The sequence below is a fragment of the Triturus cristatus genome, chromosome 2_1 (assembly GCF_964204655.1).
Source record: "Triturus cristatus chromosome 2_1, aTriCri1.1, whole genome shotgun sequence".
In the NCBI taxonomy this organism is placed as follows: Eukaryota; Metazoa; Chordata; class Amphibia; order Caudata; family Salamandridae; genus Triturus; species Triturus cristatus.
Window position 1 is genome coordinate 208,644,534 of NC_140581.1, and position 12,667 is coordinate 208,657,200.

Below are 12,667 nucleotides of genomic sequence, written 5' to 3' on the forward strand. Positions count from 1 at the left end.
AAGAGAAAATAACCTGTATTACAGAGTTTTTGGAAAATTCAAGATAAATTGTTGGTGGGGGTGATTTTCTTTTTCGGGGTGCTTAATTAATACCACCTTCATCATTAGAAACAAGTAACTTACTGTCAGTCATGTAGTACATTTAGGCATGACCTCCAACAAGAAAAGAGTAAGGATTATGAATTGGTGGCGAGGAATGAACCGAGATGGTGAGGAATCGGTGTCTAAGTGTATTAATTGTCAGCAAAATTACAAAAGTCTTACAACAAGGGTATCACCCTTGACTGTTGTTGTTTCACCTAAAAATGTGTGGGAAAGGGTTGCCTTTGATTGTGTGGGGCCTTTCTGTTATCTTCCAGAACAACACAAGGATGCCATTGTTTTGGTAGACTGTTTCAAAGTGGTTGGATTTTTTTGACTCATATTTTTGCCAGAGCAGGTTTTCTTGTCGAATAATGTCCGATAATGGTGCAGCTTACTTCAAAAGAAATAGAGTTTTTGAATAGGGCAGGTTTAAAACACAAATGCTGTAGTTTTTATCACTTACAATTGAATGGTCTTGTAGATAGTATGAATAGGATGGTGGTAGAATGTGTATGTTGAGCATCTTTAAGGCGTGTACATGTTGAGGATGCTATTAGTGCTGTGCTTTGGGCACATCATACCACATCCAACAGAGAGACAGGTTTCACCTCTTTTTGTGCTTTAAGAGGACGGAAATCTATTGACTTTCTTAAGCAAGCAAGGTTCTCTGTGTCTTGTATTTTGGTGAATGATGCATCATCAGGAATTTTGGGGAAAGTGTGTTTCAGGAACATGTTGTTTCTAGATGGAGTAAGATCAGATTTAATTCCATTAAATGTGCAAAGAAATTGCATGCCTACAAAGGTGATTGGATGCATGTGAAGTTACCCGAAGTCAATGGGGAAATAGGGGGCGTGGGATTTAGTCAACCTCATAAAGTGCAAGAAAAAAGTGAAAACTCTAGTGCTGTGAAAATGGTCAGAGGTGGAATAGTAGTAATATTGGGATGGTATTAGTGATCGTGCAAGGGTGTTGTTTAGATTCTGATTTTCATGAATCTGTATGTACTCAGAAGTGTGGTGTTAATAAATCTTCTAGTGCAGGTGATGGTTCAACTGGTTCGACGAATCAATGTAAGCTGTACAGAGTTAAGTCTGTGACAGCTAAATTTCAAAACTATATGATGTGTTAGATCATATACATGTAGTGTTGTTACCTTGTATAATTTTTTGCCTCTTAATTATAGACTGTAATATGCATATATGTATGTATCTTTGTTTCCATATTTCTTGTTATAATTTATATATATTTCCATCTTTGGATTTTTACCTAAGATATATGTTCTTGTTGTATTTTTAATAGTTTCTAAAAGAGTCTTTTGGCTTGAAAAGGGGGAGGTGTGTTGTGTTTTGCTTTGTGCAGAGCGCTAGATAACTGTTGTAAGGGCCAGTTGGTTGCAGCTGGCTGGGAAAGGGCTTTTGCTGCTCGTTGTCTCGCACTGTATAGTTACTTCTGGCTCTTCAGCAAATGCATACTTTATTGAGAACTTACTTGGCCATATCGTCAAAATGCTCCACTGACTTAAACGTTTGGCTCTTGGTAAATCTTATGTTGACCACTACTTCGCCCAGTTTATCTGGGAGCTTCATGTGCAGGATTTGAATATTCCCATGGGTTTAGTGATGTTTACAGACTACCCACTCTGCTCAGTGTTTGTCTGTCAGTGTCTTAGACAAACGTCTGATGCCTCTAATGTGTGTGTTTCTGTGAGCAGCACACTTTGTTTGCCTAACTTTTGTCTCTCAGTGTCTTAGACAAGAGTCTGATGTGTGTGTGTATGTGTGTGTGTGTGTTTTTGTAAGCAGCACACTTTCAGTTTGCTATGAACTTGTACTACTTTCTCAGGCTCATGGTGGTACCTCATTCTTTTAACCTAGTTATACATCTTGGTCGTTTCATGACTTTTCTTGGGAGTGGTACTCGCTGTGGGATGCTTAGCAGGCTGATGTCTGCAGCACAAATATTTCATAGATTGAGGTGCTGTGTAAAATTCTGCCTTTTGTCTGGACAACTAGAATCCTGTAGAGATGATGTACTGCAGTAATTGATAGCAGCAGACATTAAAAGTTTATCTTCACGGTTGAGGATAGTTTCTCAAGCACCAAAATACAAGAGGCTAAGAAGAGGATCATGTTCCACAAGAACATGCTGCAGGCGAGCAGCATTCACATCCATTTTTCTCAGTTGCTGCTGCATTGTATGATTGTTGGGGGACATAAATGTTGGCCTTGTCTGCCACCTTTGTCTTCTTCCCCTTTTCCACCACTGCCATCTAATCCTACACAAACGCTCCTTCCTCACAATTTAACCTCACCATTTTGACCCCCGGCAGACTCCTAGGAACCACACACTGTTGTCGTTTTTGGCAAAACAGGAAATCGAACCACAACGTTTCAATTTATATTTCCGAGTCCTTTGGTCAATCCCAAAGCTCCACGTTGCAAATAAGCTGCCTTGTTCCCCATCCATAATAATGTCAGATTTGCATTGATATGCAGATGCTCATAACGTATATGGTTGGTTCCATGCTAAAAGTATTTTGGGTCCATGAACTGCTTCTGTTTCCAGCAGATTGCTCCTTGGCATTTTCCGTGTACCCTCAATTTGTTTTGTACATGGTTAGGGGTTTCTTGAGCTGGCTACATTATTTTTCTTCTTGTATGCTTGAACTAGAGACATGCATTAATTAGTGATACATAGCCCAAAGCACAATGACAACAGAAATATTCTTATCCAATAGAAATGTTTTTTGTCTTTTTCTTCCAAAGGGCATTGCATCATCTTTCACGATTAAAAGAATTGGTCGAGGAGTCTAACGTGAAGCAAGCTCAAGAATGTCTGAATCTTGAAGAAGAAAATTGAATTTATACCAAATCCACATAAGCAGAAAACTATTTTTATTTTTGTGTGTATGTATTTTGATTCAAAGAGGAATCTATTTTGTATTGACTTATTTTCATCAATTACTTTTGATGAGCTGTGCTGCTTGAATTGTGTAATTATTTAACTCTGAAAATATAATTGGGTCAAAATATAATATTATTTTAACCAAGTTTACCTTTACCATGAATTGATTGCATCTCATGAACTGTCATAGCGTTGTGTTAGAAGGATTAGTTATCAAGACTTCTTACCATCAATCATGCCATTAGAATTCCACTCAGTGTCTGCCATCATTTGAGCACTGTATTTCCTACATGCTCTTTAGTATACTATTAGCTGTCGCCCTCCCCAAGCCACATCAGTAAACCTGGACCCGATAACAGCCCACTTGTCCCGGTCCTAGTTTGAAAACACGCACAATGTTTTAATGTTAGATTTGAACACCAGTTTTGATACGCCTATCACCCCTTTTCTGTACAATATTTGGAAACGTTTTTGATTTCACGGTACACGTCATTTTCACACACACACACACACCCCACCCCACTCCACCCTCCCCAAAGATCATGCCCTTGATATATTTTACTATACTCCATTTTGAATAGCTGGGTTACCTAATGTTTTTCCACGGACAGGCTACTATTGTATCACATCCAAATATTTATTTACAAACCCTTAGCAGTTAAAATGTATCCAGCATGTTTGTGAAGTTGTAAAAGCGTAATGTGTGATGCCTTAGCACGTTCCATTTAGCAACCCAACCTTAATATCTCAAACAAAGCTCATTTGGGCCTGGTGATGAGACTTGTGGGGTTCAATAGGTGATATGTGAACAGGAGAGGCCCATGGTATAGATGCTACCAGGAGGGACTAGGGGTAAAGACTGAGAGATGGCGAGGTGCAAGGAAGGGGATATGGAAAATTAAAGACGTGCAGTTCAGAGGGGAGAGATACAGGTAAGAGGGAAAGTTAAAGAAAAAGGGAAGCAGCAAGAAGTGCATGACTTGATATTCACCAGCCGACATCCAGGAAAGTAACGCCATGAAATTAGAATATTGCTGCAAAACAGATTCAGGCCCATCTTTTGAAGGATTCCAAAAAGCTTTTAAAATTCGGGCAACAAAACATTACTTATTAACAAAACAGCCGCAATGTTGATTTAATTAACCACATCTTTAACGGGGCATGTTGTAGACAAGGAATATATTAACTCGTGAACGTTAATAAATTTACAAGAATACAATCCTCCCTTGCTGGAAAACGCAGGCTGATGTTTCGAAGACGTGCAGTACACAAATAACACCTGCAGGTGTCATTAGATTAAAGCTTTCAAATTGCACCAGAGAGTATTTTAAAATCATTTCTCACATTTTCAGATTATTACCTTTACTCTGGAGCAAGTTACCTGAATTCCAAATGCATACAGCATCGTGATCCATAACTGTCTTCCACAACTCCCTCAGCACCTCACATCCACCGTGATAGACAATGTACACCTGGCAACCTCTGATGTGTAAGACAGGTGCACAGTAGCCCTCATTTGGAATAAAAATGGGTTTATTATGTACACAAACGTTGCAAAGGGCACCTTGTCTGGCCTTGATCCACTGCCAGTCCTGCTTTCAATGTTAGTAGTTTAGATAAGGGCATGCAGGAGCAGTCTGCTTTTTTGAACTCCCTTAACTTTGCTATTTTGATTCGGTTCCTTTGAAACAGGGATGGCAGTCAGTTTACGGTGCTGGAGTTGAGCCACTGTTTCTTTGAAAGTGAAGACATGGCCCACACCCAAAGGTGGCTTAGTTAGCTTTGATTTTGTGGCTGTAGGACTGACTTTATCCAAAGCCGAACATAGACCTCCTAAATCTCGAAAGAAGCCTTGTACTTTCTTTTCAAACACCCCCACATCCTCTCATATGCCAAAATCTATATTGCTTATTTTCAACTCTCCACTTAACTTTGTTAAAAGCAACTTTGCTTTGAGCTCTGCCTTCCCCGTGGGAGTGAAAAGTTTAAGAACTTTGAGGTAGAAATCAAGGAGAGCTACTTTTAGTTAAAAAGTCCCCGGGGGCTGTTGCAGAGTGTATGGGGTGGTGTTGTAATTTATTAAGAAGTGTAAGAAGTTGGAACATAAATGAAGGAAGAACTACAGTTTAGAGGACAAAAAGATTTTAAAAGAGCGCAAAAGGACTACTATGTTTCCATTTTTGGGAGCTAAAAGCCTCCACAATGAGAAACGTATTTTCCGCTCTGGCAACAATTCTAAAGATATTTTTTTGATTGTCAAGAGCCTCCTAACTCCAAAAGCTGGGTCTCAATCCAAAATGGCTTCTCAAGGAATAGTGTAAAGAATTTACAGGTTTCTTCGCTGGTAAAGTCCAAACCATTCAGGGTAATCTTGGGAGCGGTGGTAAGAAGGACCTTGAGGTTGACTCTTCTCCTGCGAGGAATTTGGCTTTCCTGCCCAAATTAGAGGCTTTTGGAGCCATCTCCCTGGAACACTCTCTAGCCGTACTAAAATCATTAAAATCAGGCTCCCCTATCGATCCTTGACCCCCCCCCCCCCCCCCCCCCCCCAAGCTGCTAGCGGCGGGAGCAGAGGTTATTAATCCAGGGGCCAATAGACCGTTTAATTTATTTTTAGCTTCAAAGAAGGTACCCAGTGACTGGAAACAGTCTTTGATTATCCCTTTGCTTAAAAAACCTTCAGCATATCTCTCTACACCGGCCATTTTGTTTACTCCCAGCCTTTGCTAAAATCCTAGAGAGGCAGGTGAACAAACAACTATCGAGGTTTGTTGAGCATAATGGGCTTCTCCAACCGGCTCAGTCTGGCTTTAGGGCCCTATACAGTACTGAAATGGCGCTGACTGAGGTATCTGAAGTCATCAGGGGCACACTGGATAATCGGGACATGGCGGCACTGGGTTCACCGGATTTTTCGGTAGCGTTCGACACAGTGCCACATGCCCTGCTATTAAACCATCTGCGGGAGATTGGGGTGGATGGTAGATAGAATTAAACAAATTTAAATCCCTCCCTTCTCAGCCGCCCCACAAAACCTGTACCCAGGTTTCTGTATTAAGCCCCTTGCTGTTTAATATTTATATGTCCCTGTTAATTCAGATAACAGACAAATTCGGGCCAGAATCATCTCGTATGCAGACGATACACAGCTTCTCTTTTCGGGGCGTGAGCAAATTGCGTGCAAGTGAAATCCTGCCTCACTGCAGTTTTTAACCGGTTAGCTAAGACCCAATTGAAATGTAATGAGGAAAAGACTGAGATTCTTCTCTTTGGGAATTTCCCTCTGCAGTTCTGGCTCTCATTTTGGCCTGACGACTCTCCCCGGAGGAGCCTCACTTAGGGATATAGTTTGATGACAAATTGTCCTTTGGGCCTCAAATCAAAAGACTGACTGGAACATGCTTTGGGAGTCTGGAATCTCAAAAGAAAATTCTGCAGTTTCCTACCTGTGCATGCTAGGAAAACAGTCATCCAAGCCTTGGTTACGTCACTCATTGACAATGGCAATGCGTTATATGCCCACTTGCCTGGATATCTCCTCAACAAACTCCAGGTGATCCAGAATGCAGTGTCCCGCTTGCTACTCAACCTCCCTAAGAGGGCTTATATCAAGCTGCATCTCCAGGATCTCTACTGGTATCCTGTAAAAGAAAGAGTGAAGTTCATTTCACCTTATACGTCAAAGGACCTTCCTATTTGAGAACTGGATCAATGTTTTACACGCTTTCTATGCAACTGCGTTCCTCCAATAAGTTGCTGGTTTGTACACCTAGGATCCTCAGAGAGAGAGCTGGTAGCAGATCACTGAACCATTTGGGTGAGGTGGCCTGGAATCAGCTCCCGATTGCCGTAAGTGATCCGGGTCTATTTACAAAGAAGCTGAAACATGGCTCTTTAAATAAACTGTGCCTGCTCCTGCCGAACGGTTTAGTAAGGAATGTGCACAGACCCTCCTTGCAGTAGCTTTGGCCACTATAAATGCCAATAATAATAATAATTCTTTAACCTAATCACCACAGTATATTAATAGGTTCTGTAATTGTTCAGCCCTCTCTAACGCCCCTGCATTTGTATTTGTACATTCCACAATGTGTTGACAGTTCATAATGTCGTTTTCAATCTCACTGAGACCTTGGAGGTAGATGTGAATAAAGATTCTTCACTCCTCAGTTGGCTTCGACTTGCTTCTATCACTATGCATATCATTGTTGAAATACGCAGAACACAAAAAATATCTTCTGTTGATTGTGTTTTCCTTTAAAATATAAATAAATCAATTACCAAGGTGTGCGCATCATTATTTTTATACACACACACTTTTTTGTAAACCTGAAATATCTCTGATCTATAAAATAGTCTTCATGCCATTTAGGAGGTTGTTGTGAAGATTGATTCAAGACATCAACATTGGGTTTGACACAGCATATGCACATGGGTTTAGAAATACATATTTTCCTTTGCAGTTTACTGATCTCTTAACTAATACCCAATTGCCACTGTTGCCTCTTTACTCTGACTTCTGGCATATCTCATTCTGCAGTCTTTTTGATGAGCCAAGACATTTTGATAATCTTATCTCTATTAACCTATAATGGGTCACCACCATTTAACCAACAAGGTCATAACTTGGTACTTGGGAGTCTACCCTGTAGTAACAAACACCAGTAATATTGTTGGTAGTGGTATTTTACGCCCAGTGCTTTAAATGGGGAAAAAATAAGTGCAGGTACTCATTAGAATAGAGGCGTGGCAAGTGGCCGGGGCGAAGAGCAATATATGATTGTACCTAATGACTTCTGTAGCAGTTGCAGCACATGTCAAAACACACGAGAAATGCGTTTATGGCACTAAAACATTACACATAATTGCATGCTCCTCAGAAGCAGAGCGGAATCTGCCCTGGAGGAGAAACCTAACCTGCGCCTGCCATGCTGTGGATCAGGGTACCGGTACTCTCCCTGGCTCCAGAGAAGTGCCGGTACTGAGTGCAGAAAAAATCGGAAGTGCCGGTACTCAGTACCGGTGAGTACCGGCCCATTTAAAGCACTGTTTAAGCCCATAATATTTATTGTTGTGAATGGATACCTCTAACTGTAGGTTTCTCACCTAGTGAATATTTCCCGGGCGTCAGACTGGATCCGAAAACTTTGAAGCAATACCCTTATAATTTACAAATATATAGGTGAATACCCCCACCTCCCCACCCCCCAAAGTATAGGGCTCAAACTGTGTATAGGGGCTGTCCCAAACAGAGGTCTATGAAGGACCGTCACTAAATCTGTCTTTTGTGCCTGGGGTCGGAGCACAGCTTTAGGTCCTGTGATGACTGCGCCCAGGTGCATCTGAAGGGCATGCAAGACTGCAAAGCCATACTACATTGCCAAACACAAGAAGACTTCAAAATGTGACCGATTGAAGTTGAAAGGAAAGTCCAATTCCGTTCACAAAGCTGTTCCTGCAGCACATCATCCTGGTGATTTTCTTTTTCAAGTAAACCTAAGAAAAATCATAAGTAGTTGAAGCTGGAATCAGCTCCTTCCCTCGACTCTCTGACTCCAAAGAGGGAGCATGGGCATCAACATGCCTCCTCGGCTTGCTCCCGATTTTTATCAGAGGTAATTCCAAGTCTAGCCCCAATGCATCCCGAATATCCTGGCACATCCGCGATGTTGCAGCAAGTATAGGCCTTCAGAGAGGCAATGCTGCGCATTTATGGTACTTTACAGATTCCCTCTAGCTCGCTTTTGGGCCCGAGCATCCTCAGGGGCCACCAGACTGACCTTCATGTTCGAGATTGCCCTTAGCGGTGATCAGTGCCTCTTAAAACTGTATCCGATTTGGCAGTGTCTCCCGTGCCAACTTTGGTTCCAGCGAAATCCCTTGTGCCGGTCCCATTCGCTTTGATGTCAATGCTGGAAAAGGATTTGCAGCCCATTGTTCTATTCTACTCTGCACAGAATCCACCTCAACCAAGATTGCGCCCAGCTCTGACCAGCACGCTGCTAACCAACAATCCTTTAGATTCTGACACTTTCCCTTACCTTGTGTTAGGGCCCAACCTTTACACAATATTTTTGGCACTGACCGAAAATGACTGTTATGATGAGGTGGGGGGGGGGAATTATATCCCTCGATATGAGGAGGACAACCGGTATGAAGAACTCCTGGATGCCAGTGATCTAGATACTTGTACAGAAACCACCTTGTGCCTCCCCATGGTCCTTCTAAGTAGGAAAGAGCCTCCACAGTTGTTATGCAATAGGCGGCAAAAGCTTTAGACCTATAGCTTCACACTATGAAAATGAAAACTAATGTGCTGTCTGAGGTGCATCAAGCAGGACCGGCCCCTACAGAGCTTCTTACTATGTAATGAGGCCCTCACAGACAACCTTTTGGGCATTTGGGTGAAACGATGTTGGGATCCGCCTGTTAATAGACAGGTTACTTGTTGCTATTCTCCTGCACCATGTGACTCAGCCTTTCTTACACAATATCTTACGCAAGTGAGTTTTGTGATACAGGTGCCACCAGCAAAGTCCATCCTAATGCTTTTCTTGCCCTCTGCCTGATCGTGAATGTAAAGCAATAGATCCATTTGCAAAATGTATTTTCTCCTCCACTCAGCCTTTCTCTGAGGTCTGTGAATGCCAGCTGCCTTCTAGGCTGCTATTCCTAAGCCCTTTGGGACACGGTAGTTCAGGTTTTACTGTCTGTTCTGGACTGCCTTTGGGTATCCCTTATACATGCAGAGAACTTTGTAATACGCTCTGATTTCGATATGATCGACTGTTGGATCAAGCTTTGGGCACCAGTGTGGCTCGTCGATGCCACTCCTAGAATACCGGCTTCTCCAGGGATGACAAAGTGTCCCTGATGGACATGCTGCTTGACAGCTCTTTGTGGCGAGAAGGCAGATTCGGCCATGGAACGGTTTAAGGCGAGTGGGGCCACAGCACATTTCTTGGGACATTCTGCTTCTACCAGACAGTTCCACTGTTGGAAATTGGACCTCGCTGAAGGGTCACCCCAAGCGTTTTGCCTTCCTCCTCTTTTTGCTGACCTCTTTTTGTTGGCTTTCAGACTCTGAGCACTTTTATCACTGCCATTCAGTGCTAAAGTGCATGTACTCATCCCCTAAAACATGGTAACATAGCTCATACCCAAGATTTACTAGCAAGTTCCTTGTAAAGTGGTATAACATTTACCTAGGGCCTGTAGGTCAAATGCTAATAGTGGGGCTGCAGCACTGATTGTGCCTCCTACCTAAGTAGCCTTTCAAACCCGACTCAGGCCTGCCATTGCAGGGCCTGTTGGTGAAGTTTACTGGGACATCGATTTGGCATTTAAAACTACTTACCAAGCCTTAAACTCTCCTTTTATTACATAAGTCACCCTTAAGGTAGGCGATAGGTAGCCATAAAAGCAGGGTGTTGTGTAAGTGGAAGGTAGGACACATGGTATGTTTTGCATGTCGTGGTAGTAACAAACAGCCTATTTTGTTTTCACTACTGTAAAGCCTGCAGCCCTCATAGGCTAGCATTGGGAATTCCGTAATCCACTCACTTTTAAGCTGTGATTCCTAATCAGATAGGAGTAGCTTGTCCATGTTCCATAAGTTTGGAATGGTAATGATAAATCTTCTTTACTGGTTAAGTTCGATTTAATATTACTGTTTTAGAAACACCACTTTTTGAAAGTGAATATTTCTCTGCACTGACTGCTCTGTGTGCCTGACAGCCTGTCTCTAGTACACGTCTGGGGTGGGTGACCGCTACGCTTTGTGTATTCCCTTTAGACTGCCACACCACAGGAAGGATAGGTGTATCTGAGTATCCATCTACATATATCTGCATTCTAATTGGCCTTTCTTGGGCAAGATGGAAGGGAAGGTCTAACACTTCACTTGAATAGGCAGGGTTCTGTTCCCACACAAAGGACTGATTACCCCCCCACATATAACCTTGCAGACAGGACTGGATTGAAAGGGATGCTTGTGTACTTCAGAAAGCTGCTTTGAAGTCACCAACCTCATCAAAGCCACTTTGGGGTATAAGAACTGGGTCTCTGACCCCATCAAATCAGACACTACTGGACTTGTAACAGAATCTCTGCCAGAAGAACCGATGTGCTGCTTAAAGTACTCAACTTGACTGATGACCTGGAAGGCCTGCTTTTCTGTTTGTTACCCTGCTGTCTCTGCTTTCTGATTCTACTGAAGGAGAGCTGGACTCTGCCTTCACTCCAAGTGATCTCCAAGGGCTTGTTGGCTTGCCCCCTGTTGCTTGAGACTCAGCGATACCAAAGTCTCTACCCCTACTCCTGTGCCTGGCTCACTGGACGTGGCCCAGATACTTGCTACAAAGAGTTTGACTCATCTCCTCTCCGTGTAGCAGAATCAGTGCATTGCCCCGCTTGTGGGAGTAAATTCATCGCATCTCATTGAAACCAGGGCTTTGCCTCCAGAGATCGACACTTCGGACAATATATTACCGCCGCTGCAACTTGGTGAGATCGACGCATGGCATCAACTATGTGGCAGAATGTAGCACATCTCTCAACGCCTATCGACTCCGGCACCCATATTCGGAACTGACACCTCGACTTCACTGCATGGAGAAGATCGGCGCATCTCGCTGCTTGCAATCAGTAAAGGTAATTTATTCACCGGGGCCTGCCTGGGTCCTATAGCCTGCCGGTACTCCATTGCGGTCGGCCTGAACTTTGGATTTGCACCAGTTCCTCACGATCTCAAGTAACATTTTGACCGGTGGTGACTTCTAAGCACTGTTTTTGCATTTACTCTTTAAAAATTCATATCTCGACCTCTACTGATTGGATTTTTTTATCAAGTGTGGTCTTGCTTTACTCAGATAAATATTCCCTATTTTCTAAGCCTGTGTGGAGTCTTTTTGAGGTGTATTCATTGTGTTACAGTGTGAGTGTGTTGCACAGATATTTTGCACATTGCCTCTTTAGATAAGCCTGACTGCTCTGTGCCAAGCTACTAGAGGGTGAGCATAGGTTACTGTTAGACCTGGCATCATTGGCGTGGGTTTCCCCATTAATTCTTTGCCTGTGCCTCCTGTTATTTTGCTGTCTGTTGGACTTCATTTTTACTGGTCTAGATGCTTTGAGCACTTTGCCACTGCTGTTCAGTGCCAAAGTGCAAGTTCTCCCTGTAAATTGTTGTTATGGATTGGTGATTCCATGATTGGCATATTTGATTTACTAGTCAGTCTCTAGTACAGTGCACTGTGGGTGCCCAGTGCCTGTAAATTCAATGCTGCTAGTCGGCCTTTAGCACTGATTGTGCCACCCACATAAGCAGCCTGCAAATGTAACTCAGACCTGTCACTGCAGTGTCTATGAGCAGTTTGGTACCCACTTGCCAGGCCCTAACCTTCTCTTTCCTTACATGCGAGGCACCCCTAAGGTAAGCCCAAGGAAAGGACAAGGACTTTGCTGAGTGCTGTGTCCCCTGCTTTTTAAAAAAAAACATACTTTATTAATGACCTTCATATCATAGCCGATGCAATGACAATTACAAATAGGCAGTCTTTTTGTACTTATAATGAATACAACATATACGTTTAGTGAGGCTGCCATAGTTTCCCCTTATTATTGAACAGGAAATGAAGAATAAATGGTCTCAGTAGACAACGTAAATATCAAATCA

The 12,667-nt window shown here is 42.7% G+C and overlaps 1 protein-coding gene across 3 annotated transcripts in view; it reads left to right on the forward strand.

The window, feature by feature from the left end:
- Positions 1-12,667, forward strand: part of C2_1H18orf54 (chromosome 2_1 C18orf54 homolog) — a 227,928-nt gene that overhangs the window by 178,074 nt on the left and 37,187 nt on the right. Inside the window, exon 8 of one of the 3 annotated variants that reach the window (XR_014969719.1) lies at positions 2,853-2,993. Coding sequence is in view for 2 of the 3 variants with exons in the window: in XM_085629948.1 (XP_085486074.1) it covers positions 2,853-2,946 (94 nt within the window). In the remaining variant the exon portion in view is untranslated. Of the gene's footprint in view, positions 1-2,852; positions 7,278-12,667 lie in introns of those variants that run through there. The other 2 variants (XM_085629948.1, XM_085629954.1) reach the window with 2 other exon arrangements.